This window comes from Sapajus apella, unplaced genomic scaffold, assembly GCF_009761245.1.
Source record: "Sapajus apella isolate SASKATOON/1434 unplaced genomic scaffold, GSC_monkey_1.0 scaffold21, whole genome shotgun sequence".
In the NCBI taxonomy this organism is placed as follows: domain Eukaryota; kingdom Metazoa; phylum Chordata; class Mammalia; order Primates; family Cebidae; genus Sapajus; species Sapajus apella.
Window position 1 is genome coordinate 20,668,665 of NW_022436961.1, and position 13,200 is coordinate 20,681,864.

The 13,200-nt window shown below is 35.8% G+C and overlaps 1 protein-coding gene across 19 annotated transcripts in view; it reads left to right on the forward strand.

Annotated features, from left to right (window-relative positions):
- Window positions 1–13,200, forward strand: part of PCM1 (pericentriolar material 1) — a 115,883-nt gene that overhangs the window by 57,706 nt on the left and 44,977 nt on the right. For 14 of the 19 annotated variants that reach the window (XM_032287977.1, XM_032287982.1, XM_032287965.1 and 11 more), the window contains 3 exons: window positions 970–1,141; window positions 3,752–4,110; window positions 11,957–12,121. In XM_032287977.1, coding sequence (XP_032143868.1) covers window positions 970–1,141; window positions 3,752–4,110; window positions 11,957–12,121 — 696 coding nt within the window. The remainder of the gene's footprint in view (window positions 1–969; window positions 1,142–3,751; window positions 4,111–11,956; window positions 12,122–13,200) is intronic. The other 5 variants (XM_032287983.1, XM_032287975.1, XM_032287976.1 and 2 more) reach the window with 1 other exon arrangement.

The following is a 13,200-nucleotide window of genomic DNA, read 5'->3' on the forward strand; positions in this document are numbered from 1 at the left end:
GCTTTTATATTGCAGACAGGAAGGGGCCGTTGAAGGTCATAGAGCAAGGGATAACATGAAACTTATATTTTAGAAAGATTACACTGGTGAAAGTGTTCAGGAGAAGTTGGAGGAAAGGAGTGGAGGATCTAGCTGGTGAATAGAAGGCTGTCATAGTAATATCATGAAAAGAATGATAGCCTGACCTTAGGCCTTATCGGTAGGGATCAGGAAAATCAATTTTCAGGACAGTGTGGCATAAAAAATTTAACAGGCCTTTTAGTTCTTGAGCATCAGTTAATATTGGCAGCAAACGTTAGTAGTAAGAAATTGCAAATGCTCTTCCTTTTTATTAAAATATACTTCGTACCCATACCAACTCTATGTGAAGGCTCTTATATTCTTCATAAACAGTATAATTTTTGTGAAACCTTCCCAATCTCTTTCTCCCCATGTTGTTAGTAGCCTCTTGTAAATACCTCTAATACATAACACTATTTGATATTTAATTATATTTCACTTTCCCAGTGAAAACAGTGGAAATAACATAAGCTTATGAGCCATACAGACCTGAGATCTAACCAGCTTTTTCATTTATTAGACGTTTGATCTCTAACCCTATTTTCTCACTGGTAAAATGAATACAATATCTATTTTATAACATTTTAAGTATTAAACCAAATAACATGTAAAGTGCCTGCAGTAGAGTGTGGCACCCAGTAATAGTTTAGTAAATGTCAGAAACTATTATTTCTAACTTTTCGCTCTTAAGGGAGTGGGGATTATTAGTTGTCTTTGACCAGTGCCTAAAACATAGTGGGCTGAGCTGTAAACAATGATTGGATAAATGAGTATTAGCTTTTTTTTTTTTTAATCAGCAATTTTTTTTGTTTTGGTGGATTCGAATGGCACATTTAATTAAAACTGTTTTAATTTTATTTTAAGGCTAAAAACGTTTCTTTATTTTTCTCTTACTACCTTACTGATTAGGTATGAATTTCAGCCCTTTATTTCCTTCTAATTTCGGAGAGTTTTCTCAGAATATCTCTACACCTAGTGAACAGCAGCAACCCTTAGCCCAGAATTCTTCAGGAAAAACAGAATATATGGCTTTTCCAAAACCTTTTGAAAGCAGTTCCTCTATTGGAGCAGAAAAACCAAGGTACCTGATTGTAAATGTAATCTTTTATTGCTTAAACATTCCCTTTTGTGATTACATCTAATTATATGTAATTTGAAAACACAACTAGGGAGTATGTTTGTGATTATTTGGCTTGATAAAGTTGGAAATATAAAACTTTGACATATGACGAGATGAGATACTGGATTCTTGCTGGTCGGTAACCCTGGTACACAAAAAGTTCAGTTTGGAAGGATGTGGCATAACTCATAGGATCTCTTGTCTCTGATTTGATACCTGTCTTTAAGGTTAAACCAGTTTGCTGTTCACTGATTTAGGACTAGAAACTAATATTAATTGCTAGAAGATAGTTGTTAAATGATGGTCCCTTTTTTTGATTTCTAGCCCTTGATTAGAATCACTTCCTGAAACCTATTCAGATATAATGTTGAGTACTGTTGGTTTATAAAAACAGCTTTTGCCTCATAAGTTTTGAGGATGCATGGTATTAATCATAGGATTTCTTTTTTCTCTTTGTTTCTTACAATTATTTTTCAATGCTATAATCTTCTGAAATACAATTTTTGACTCAATGTGAAAGATTGGCTCAGTTGAGCCTAATCTGTCAGGTGTATCTCTCGTTGTCTTTCCTACTCCTTAAAAATATCAATAATTGACATTATAGTTCTCTTAGCTATATGATTAGGAATGTCTTAGGCTCCTATATTAGCATTTTCACACTGTTAAGTCGTGAACTGGGATTTTTTTTTTTTTTTTTTTTACTTGATTAACCAATAACTCTTGAGAATTACAACTTTGTATTCATCACTAGAAATCCTATGATTAATATCCCTTACTTTGTTGACTCATTTTTTTTAGTTCTGTTTTTTCCTGTTAAATCTCATGTTGCTTTATAAAAGTATTCTATTGTAAGAAGCCTAACACAGTGTTAGTGCACAGGTGCCGTTCAGAAATGGTGGTTGGATGAATATCCATCACAAGCAGTAAGCATTTATTTAAAGCTTCAATGAATAGGCCTTCCTACTTCATTATTTTCCATGTTTTATATATAATTGATAGAAAATTACTCTGATTTTAAATTAGGTATTTGTGTCATTTTTAGGATGAATCTAAATGTCTAATATTATTTTAGATATTTGGCCTACTTCAGATTAGACTTCATTTCCCCAAATCTCAACTATTGTAATCTCATGGAATTAAATGACTAGAGATAAGAAGTCAGATAAAATCCTGTAGTCTTACTCAGGGGTCAGCAAACTTTTCCTATGAAAGTCTAGATAGTATTTTAGTCCTTGCTGGCGCATAGTGTTTATCATAGCCATTCCTCTGTGACAGTTTTACACAGAAGCAACCACAGACTACCAGTATGTCAACATGAGTATGGCCGTGTTCTCCAATAACACTTTATTTATGGTCACTGAAATTTTTTTCATATAATTTTCATTTGTCACAAACTTCTTAAATTTTTTTCTTCCAACTAAGAATATAAAAGCCATTCTTAGCTCTCAGGCCATACAAAAACAGGCAGCAGGCTAAATTTGGCTTGGAAGTTACAGGTTTCTCTAACCCTTGTATTGAGTTAAATCCTATAGGTCACTGTCTCCTAGACTATTCTTAGGAGCAGTCTTGTTCCTGCTAAGTTTTGTGATAAAGTTTTGGACTTCTTGCTCACTCTCAAGAGATTATAAAGCACATTGGCAAATTAAAAGTTCTGAGATATTTTACAGACCTGTTTAACTTGATGTGTTTTCTCCTCACCGTAGATGACTGTTAAGTACTTATTAATAGTAGATGCTAGTGTTCAGCAGATAAAATTTGGGAAATGACAGTACACTAATAGAACTATGGACTTGAGTGGAGAAATAAATTACTAGTTGAGTGACCAATTGTTTTCACCAAATTCTCATTCTGCTTGAACTGCTTTAGGTGAACACAAATCCATGGATGTTCCCAAGCCTTCTCTTATAGCTCTTTCTGAGCTGTTCTTCCAACTTTTGTTCTTCTGTGTCCCATCCTTCCTTGATTTTTGTTGTTTTTTCTAGAGACAGAGTCTCCCTTTGTTACCCAGGGAGGAGTCCAGTTGGCACGATCATAGCTCGCTGCCTCCTTGCATTCCTGAGCTCAAGGGATCCTCCTGTGTCAGTCTCCCGGGTAGATAGGACTGGAGGCACGTGTCATTGTACCTGGCTTATTTTAAAAATTTTTTGTTGAAATGGGGTTTTGCCATGTTGCCCAGGCTGGTCTTGAGCTCCTGGGCTCAAGCAATCTTCCCTCCTCGGTCTTCCAAAGTGCCAGAGTTACAGGCATGAGCCACCACACCTGGCCTGATTTTTGTCTCCCACTGTTTTCCATTGCGAATGCTAGATCTTTGATGTGGAACTTTTGCCAGTAAAAGTGGTTTAGTGAGATGGGTCCAGAATTAAAACTAATTTAGTACCTTAGCTAATGTGATATTTGCATATTTAATGTGTATTTTTGTGAAAACATTTTTATAGCCTTTAAATATTTTATTTGGCAGTTTTATTCACCTAAATCTACTCAAGAGTAGACTATAAATTAAGTATATTTGGAGTTTTCGTAAATAAAGAAGTCCACAATTGTTACTTATAAAAACTTGTTTTCATTGGTAAGGAATAAAAAACTGCCTGAAGAGGAGGTGGATAGCAGTAGGACACCATGGTTATATGACCAAGAAGGTGAAGTACAGAAACCGTTTATCAAGACTGGATTTGCAGTGTCTGTAGATAAAGCTACAAATAGTAACCGCAAAAATCAATCAGATACAAACGGGAGAAGATGCCAGTTTGATGAAGAATCATTGGAAAGCTTTAGCAGTATGCCTGATCCAGTAGATCCAGCAACAGTGACTAAAACATTCAAGACCAGAAAAGCATCTGCACAGGCCAGCCTGGCATCTAAAGATAAAACTCCCAAGTCAAAAAGTAAGAAGAGGAATTCTGCTCAGCTGAAAAGCAGAGTTAGAAACATAAGTAAGTATTGAAATTTGTTGAATTTCAGCCTAATGTTGGTAATATTACTTTGACATGTTGACATAAATATAGTTTCAGTAAGGCTAGATGGGCAGGTGCTGTTCTAGACTTCATTGACAGTCATTTTTAGTTACATATATATATATATATATATATATATATATATATTTATATTTCAAATATTTTTTTACAAAATATTTGAAATAGGGTTTAATTTTCTGGATTAATGTTTTTGAATATCATATAGATAAAACCAGTTTTAATGCAGGCTGGCTTTAGTCCTTCTGAAACTAAACTCATATTTTACTCAATCTTGCCGTTGAGTATCATATTAAAGTTGTTTTAAAAAAAAATTAAGTTTTCTTTATGGTGTTAGCTGCATACCTCTTACAAAAATAGATTTTCTCTGATTTTTGAATTTTTACTGAAGTGTACTAGGTTAAAAAAATCTGCAGTGTTACAGTGGGCTGTGGCCTTGAAAGGTTGTTCTGAGTTTAAGGAGATGATATTTTGTGCCTAAGGCCAGGCGTGGTGGCTCATGCTTGTGATCCTAGCACGTTGGGAGGCTGTGGCGGTGGATCACCTGAGGTCAGGAGTTTGAGACCAGCCTGGCCAACATGGCGAAACCCCATCTCTACTAAAAATATAAAAAGTAGCTGGGCGTGGTAGCACGTACCTGTTATTCCAGCTACTCAGGAAGTGGAGACACAAGAATTGCTTGAATCTGGGAGGCAGAGGTTGCAGTGAGCCAAGATCATGCACTGTACTCCAGCCTGGGTGACAGAGTGAGGCTCTGTCTCAAAAAAAAAAAAAAAAAAAAAGAAAAAAATGGTGTTTAAGAACAAAGTATTCTAGGCTTATAATCAGGAAAGTTTGAAATAGCATTGCACACTGCTAACTCCCTTTCTTGGAAGTTCACAACACATACAAGTATAGTAAAGGCCCTGAGAAATCCTGCAGTAAAAAATACACTTGTAAACTTTGGCAACATTCATCTTAATCACTTTTGGATAATGAAACCTTTGAAAAGTCTAATGAAAACCACAAATATAAAAGAAAATGTTTGTACATTTTAAAAAAATTCAGTAATTTGTCTATCCTTGGAGTCCTTGGCTCCTACCTTGAATGCCATATGAAGAACCTGACTGATGGTTTAAAAAGCAAATTTGTACAGGAGTGACAGGGGTGACATTTTTCTTAGCATACACATTATCGGCCTTGAAGTAATTTTCTGGTTATAAAGGTTTAGGAGGAACTGATTTATTTAGTAAATTAATTGGTAATTTGAAGTTGTTGAAAGTTACTATGCTTTTCCAAGATTACTCTTGGTGCTACCAAAGAACATTTAAGTAGATAATGGTCATTTTGAGACCAGCCCTTTAGACAACCCAGAACTTTTAATTTCCTAGCGCCTTGCACCCACAAAGATGCTCTTTGTCATATAAATAAATGAAGAAAAGCTAACCTTTTTAAATTTCAGCATTGTCTCATTCAAATAGTTAATTTAAATCTGCCAGGGCAATACTTCTTAAGCTTGTAGGAATCCAGTGAAGTGCAGATTCTGATTCATTTGGCTTAGGAGGGAGATGAGAGTCTGCCTTCTAATACCGTTAGGTATTGCCAGTATTGGTCTGTGGACTGCACTTCGAGTAGCAGATTTTAGAGGAACCTTAGCTAATTTTTGGCTATGTCCACCTAACCGTAGAAGTATTGGTATGTTTGCATTTTTCTGAAACCCATTTAAGGCAAAAATTGGCCTTCTGATCTTCGTGCTCTCTTCCTTCATATTGAAGGATAAAAATACCTGCTGGAAATGTGCATTCACATTTACTCAACAGGCATTCAAGACTACCTGTTAGTGAGACCACCACTTTAAGGCACACACACAAACATAAAAGGCTTGATAGCAGAATCAAACTATACATAGTAGAGCCAAAGTAATATGTGGTAAAATCAAACTAGCTAAATCATTGCTATTCAAAATCTGAACTGTGGACAGGCAGCATTACGTCATCTGGGTGCTTATTAGAAATGCAGGCTTTTGGACCTCACCTAATACCTACTAAATCAGTATGTATTCAGTGTGCATTTTAACAAGATTTTCTATATGAAGGAAGTGTTTTGATATGAAGATATGCACATGAAAGTCTGAAAAGTACTGAGCTAGACCACTGGCTTAGGTTGTTTTTGCTCCTTTTGTGCTATAGGAATAGTCAGGATTTGTTAGAAAAAAGGATTTTTACTATATCGTTCTTTTGTTGTTTTTGAGACAGTTTTGCTCATGTTGTTCAGGCTGGAGTGCAATGACGCAATCTTGGCACACTGCAACATCCACCTCCTGGGTTCAAGCGATTCTGCTGCCTTAGCCTTCTGAGAAGCTGGGATTACAGGCATATGCCACAATGCCCAGCTAATTTTGTATTTTTAGTAGGGATGGGACTTCTCCAGGTTGATGAGGCTGATCTCAAACTCCTGACCTCAGGTGATCTCCCCATGTCAGCCTCCAAAAGTGCTGTAATTACAGGCGTGAGCCACCACACCTGGCTGATTTTTTTTTAAATTGTATCTTGAAGTGGTAAATAGAGCCGGGTGGGAAAAAGTTTGGAAAGCCTGTCAGATTGTTGTAATAATAAGAAAAGTGTAGTGTTGGGTGCAAGCATGAGGAGAGGAATTGGTAACAGATATGACAAATATTTCAGCTAGTGGGAATTATATTGCTGTCTTGAGAAATATAGCACAGCCAGTTACTCTGTCTCAAACTTAATAGATTTCTATATATGTGTGTTTTTTGTGCATGTTGGCAATCTTTCAGAAGTAGCTTGATAAATCTCATTTAACTTTGTTTCGGTAACGTGTTTTAATCTTTAGAAGCTCTTTATATGTGAAAATACATGTTGCATGTGAGGTAAGAATTTATACATTATGTAATATCTTTTAAATTTGAGATCAGACTTAGACCTTATGAGTTGAAGGTAATTTCCTACCTGAGTTTTTGTGTTTATCAACCTATAATCTTGTTAAACTGTACTCGTCAGATATTAGAGAGTAGGAACCTAGATTTTTGTCAGTCTTTCCTTGGAAAATTGGATAGAACTGTTAAGGTGCTGACTTCTGGGTTCTTACCATCCTTGCATCTTTTATTTCTTCCTTCCTCCGTTTCCTGTTGCTCACTAATGAACATGGACATGAAATGGATGTCAAACATTAGGCAAGGCAAGACCTGACAGAGTTGTCTGGCAAACAACCAATAAACTTTTTGGATTTAGAGAGTTATTAATTACTTAGGCAGAGAAAAGAAGAGTAGTCCAAGGTGCCATTTCTCTGTGTCCCTTGTCTCACATTTAAAAAGAGGGACGCCAAAATAAAAGGGGCTGGCTAACAATTGTTCCTTGAATGGTGAGACACCCTGTTGCTGAAGAATCAGTGCTATACTGCAGCTAAGCCTGTTCTTAGACTTCAGATTTACCTTAGAAGGGTGAGGAAGAAAGGTCTCATGTTTCATTAGAACCTGACAGGAGATGGGAAACTCTCCTGACAGAATCATCCCGGGGTGAGAGGGAAGTGAGTGGAAAATGTCCATCCATATAGCACCTTCTCCCAAGCCTCTCTTGTCCATATTCCAGGGTGATTCCATAGCCTTCTGCCAAGACAGCTTCCACTGTGATTTAGACCTTACCCTCTCTGCACTCTTGGGACATGTGCAAGGTCTCTAGGGTGCCAGGGCTAAATTGTTTCCCTTCAGTGGAGGCCTAAGTAGAAGTACTGTTTATTCTATTCATGCCAGCCCCTCATGCTGAGAAAAACAATGAGAATAAGGGTAAGAGTGGTGAAGTTGCATAGGAGATAACACCCTTAATCTCTTACCTGTTACCCTCAGTAATGAGCGTCATTGTTGTTCTTGCTATTGTTAAACTTTCTGGCCTAGCCAGTGTTACTTAGAAGTATTATTCACCTTCAATAATTCTACTCTTCCTAAATGATTACTATCAAGATGCTGAAGAGAGAAACAATTTAGTCACACGTTAGTATCTTAACTTTGGAAATCCAGCCTTTGATGCTTTTAATTTGGGACTCATTTGTAACACCATAGTTTTTTTCTCTTTTCATAGCCTTCTAATAATTACAGCATGCTTCTCTTCACAGCTGTTTTAGAGGGTGACTGTATGTATGCCTTTTTATAGTACCTATTGGGACTCCCCATTGAGAATTTTGTATATGCCACATTACCAGTATTTTAATTTTGATTAAAATTTATTTAGCACCTTTCATCTGATATAGTAACAGCAGTTAAATGTTTAATTTCACTTATATAAATGTTCATGTTAGAATAACATACTCAAATTTTTTTTCTTTAGATTGTTTTATGTTATTAAATGAGCAACAGTACTACTAGTCATGTCATTTTACATACTACTTTGAGCACTCATACCCTTTATAGCTGGACTGGTTTTATATTGAGATCAATAACAATCAGGAGGGCTCTTTTTTAGTAAATTTCATGCAGGCTGGGTGGCAGTGGCTAAACATTAGTCTGAGAGACCGGTGAAAACACCTGGAACCTAAGTTTGAGATGATAAAGTCCTAACTTAGATGATGGCCTTGGAAACAGAGAGGGAGGGCTGACTCCAGATGGGATATCACAGATAATAAATTGATAACATTTTGGGAAATTATTTGTTATTAGTAGAGCAGCTATGGTGATCTGGAAGATGCAAGCAAGCTTTAGGAAAGTCTGCTGGCTCTTTCCTAGAGTGTCAGGAGCATGGTCAGAGCTCCGTGATTTTTGGAGAAAGCTATGTTGGAAGAGATCCATTCATTTCCTCTTACTGTTGACCTTGACCCTTCACCCCAAGAGTAGCCGTCTTTTGCTACTTCAAGCTACTAGTTGGCAGAAGGGTTATTGAATAAGTAGGTGGCAGTCTTACCCCATATGTGGGAGAGCATTAGTCTTTGTAGCTGAGGAGACTAAGCAGAAGAGAAGCTTCTTCTCATTGTCTTGATGAGGTACTGGCAACTTCCTAGCGAGAAGGTTGCTTAACCACAGGAATGAACTTCCATGCATTCTTATCGTGCCATCATTAAAGCTATTCAGCATTTGAGTCCAGCCTTAAGAGAAGGTGAGAGTCATGACTAGGCCAGTGAATATAACAGTACATATAAAAGGGACCTAGTTACCAGAGAGAGAACAGAAGCAGACTACTATAACAGGCAAAACCTAGTGAAAATAGAATTTGAACAAATACACTTGAACAAAAAAGGGCACATAAGCAGATTGAATTATAACAAAATCTTTAGAGCTAGAAAAAATTGACTTTCATTTTTAATATGTAGATTATTTGAAAAAGAGGACGTGTGCTATTAAGTTCCATATTACTGGCCTAGAAAATCAAGGGGAAGAATTATGTCATTAAATGGAATGAAAGTGCTAACAGATAAAATCAAGAGAAAATGATTAGAGGCTTACAAGAAGTTATAAAGTAGGGAAAAAACAGGTGAATAAGCAAAATTAAATAATAGGTGGGATAAAGAGAGACTTGAGACTGCAGATCAAAACAGCTGACTGTTGTCTAGCCAGGAGACAAACACCTATCCATAGTCTGGTAAAGTCCCTGAATTCCAAGGAAAAAGTAAAAATCTTCTAAGCTTCCACATGAAGGAACAATTTGCAGACAAAGAAAAAGAACCAAACTCACACCAGGTAATCTTCCTTATCACACAAGTAGTAGTCGAAAAAAGTGGGATGATGCTCACACAGTTGACAAAGAACTGCAACTCAAGAATTTTGTACCCAGCCAAGGGACCCTCCACATGTCAGAATGAAAAGGAGATACTAGCTTATTCTATCTGAGGAAAACTAAAGAACAACCTATGACTCAGAATAGAGGCCTTTATACAGGGGAAGATTCAAAGGAGAGAGGAGTTTAATAAAGAAAACAGTAGATCAGTCTCTCACTAATATAAATTCAAAAGTAAAAATATTAGCAAATTGAATCTGCCAGTGAATCAAAAGAATTTTAGACTATCATCACTAGAGTTTATTTCAGACTTGTAATGATTTGTTAATAGGAAATCTGTCGACAGAATTTATTCTATCAAAAGGACAAAAGTCACAATCATAGCAGTAGATTAGATAAAATTTGAAGCTATTTTCAAGAAAATTTGAAGTAAAATGGGTATAAGAAGGCAGTTATGCCTGTACTCCTGGCACTTTGGGAGGGCAAGGCAGGCGAATTGCTTGAGCCTAGTAGGCGGAGGTTGCAGTGAGCCAAGATTGTGTCACTGTACTTGGGCTTGGACAACAGCGTAAGACCCAGTCTTTAAAAAAAAAAAAAAAAGAAAAAAAAAAAAAAAACTGGGGGGCAGTTATTTAAGTATAATAAAGACTGTTAGCCAGTGTCAATCACAAACACCTGAAAATACTCCAGAGATATTCCTGTCTAAATAAGGAACTAAACAGGAATTTCTTCTCTACCACCATCATTATTTACCATTATTTTGGAAGCATTATATCAAATAATTGGAATTATAATATTGGAAAAGGAAGGAAACAAATGTTATGTTTTGTCTAATGGCATTTTTGTATGCTAAGAACTCAAGAAACACTGGAAAGTAGCTACTAGAGTTACAAGGTAAACTGTTAAAATGGCTGGTTATGGAATAAGTGTGTCAATATTTTTCTCTATTGTAGTAATATCCAGTAGCATGGAAGTGGAGTGGAGTGCTCTTACGGTAGTAGTACCCAAAGTGTTTGAGTTGGCAGGGCGGTCAAATGTAAGGAATAAATTTAACAAGGAAAGTACTAGGTCTATAAAAAGCTATAAAGTATTTTTGAAGAACATCAAAAAAGATTGAACAAATATAAAAACATAACCATGTTCTTAAGATGGAAAAGATGGAAATGCATAAGATTAGTAAATACCAGTTCTCCTTAGATTAATGCATACTTTTAATTGGATTCCATTTTGAGTCCCTAGGGATTGTTTTTAATTGGATTCCATTTTGAGTCCCTAGGGATTGTTTTTAAAATTGAAAAACAACAATAACAAAAAATCCTCAAAGCTTATATGGAAGGACAGATGCCCAAGAATAGTCAAGAAAAAAGTGAAGCTAGGTAGGACTTGACTTAGCAGATGTTTGATCATACTGTATAACTTCTGTTTCTAAACGAATGAAAACGGCATTGGAATAGCTAAATTGAACACATAAAGTGTCCAAAAATAAAACCCAAAATACTGGAATTTAATATATTGACTACGTATATTTTAATTCAGTGGAAATAGCTTAGGTATAATCATCTATCCATTTAGAAAAAAAAAAAATGGAATCCCTACCTTGTATCACATATATACCAAAATAAATATTTTTAAAACTTAGGAGGAAAATTTCACAGGATATAGGTATAACCTATGGGTTGGTAAGACCTTTTAAACCAAGTCACGTCATATAAAAGATATAATAAGAAAGGCAAACATATTTGACTACTTTCTCTCTATTGTGAATATTTGTATGTATCAGATATGATTCTTATGTTTCCTAGTATTAAAAATTGCTAGCTTGGAATTCTAGTAGAGATTTGAGGTCATATCAGGTCTACCATATAGTTTGAACTGGAGTATACTCATTAAGATGTAACAAAGGAAGGTTAGAAGTTATTACTGTTACCCATGCTTCCAAAGGGTATTGCAAAGAGATCTCCAAGACATACTTACTGTTTTCTGTGTAATTTATACTAGGCCTTCCTATCATTCTAAATTGAGTTACCTGTACCGTTTCACTGTGGAAACTGATTTCCCTTTAAGTCTGAGTTAGTTGCAACTGATAACAGTTGTCACTTTTTTTACTCAAGGGTATGAAAGTGCCAGTATGTCTAGCACATGTGAACCTTGCAAAAGTAGGAACAGACATTCAGCCCAGACTGAAGAGCCTGTTCAAGCAAAAGTATTCAGCAGAAAGAATCATGAACAACTGGAAAAAATAATAAAATGTAATAGGTCTACAGAAATATCTTCAGGTATGTTCTTTTTTGGTTTGCATTAATATAAGGAGGTCTTCAGCTTAGATTTGAAGAGCTATAATAAAACAGGTTTTAAAATTGGTGTATCACACATTTCTGTCATGTGGACAGTTTTATAGTGGAGATTGTGGTATGCATTCCTTGATATTGGGAAATATAAACTGAAAATATTTTTTGTTATACTGTTTAATAGTTTTGGACACATTTTAATAAAATTCTTTCTAAACAAACAAAGGATAGTTACAGTTGTGGAACTCCTCATTTCAAATTCTGAAAATCTTATCTGAATACGCATTAGATGTGAAATCATGTCATCCTCTGCTTCGATCCTTTGGCTCACTGTGCCTGCAGGATAAAGTCTGAATGCCTTCATGGACTGTACATGGCCATCTGGGATTTGGTTCCTTCCTGCCTCTCCAGACATTTCTCACCACCTTCTGCCTTGAAATTTATTCTTTCTATGGCACTGAACTGAAGTTTTTGCATAGCTGTGACACTCTTTCTCACCTCAGTAGCTATTTTTCTACCTCAAGTCCTTACTGCCTTTTTTGTAAGCTCATTTCTCTGCTGGACTCTTAATAAAATTTTAATTCTGGAACTCTGAAACTCCATTCTAAACCAAGCTGGATGGTTTCCCCTTCCTCCTTTTTGTTTTCCTTGTAACTTATCTAAACCTATTTTGTAGCCTTAATCACATTAATACAGTATTTACTTGTTTAAGTATCACTTTTTTGAGTCCCTTGGCAGCAGATAATACTTCCTCGTATTTGTATGTTAAATGTCAGCATAATACCTGAGACATGGTAGGCACTCTGTTTATCGAATGAAAGTTGTCTGTCTTTGCCACCATTCTAATTTAAATAAGCACCAATAGTTTCCTGATTTGTAAAGAATATCTCAAAGAAATATGGAGAGAGAGAGGCAGTAAATAGAAGCTCATAATCTTAGTTATCAAGGCCCTTGTTTAAAATAATAGCGGCTATCATTTGTATCATGCTTCATTATTTTCAAATTTCCAGCAAATCTCATTTCAGCCTCATAATGCAGAGTTGGTTTTATTTCTGTTTTTCAGAGGA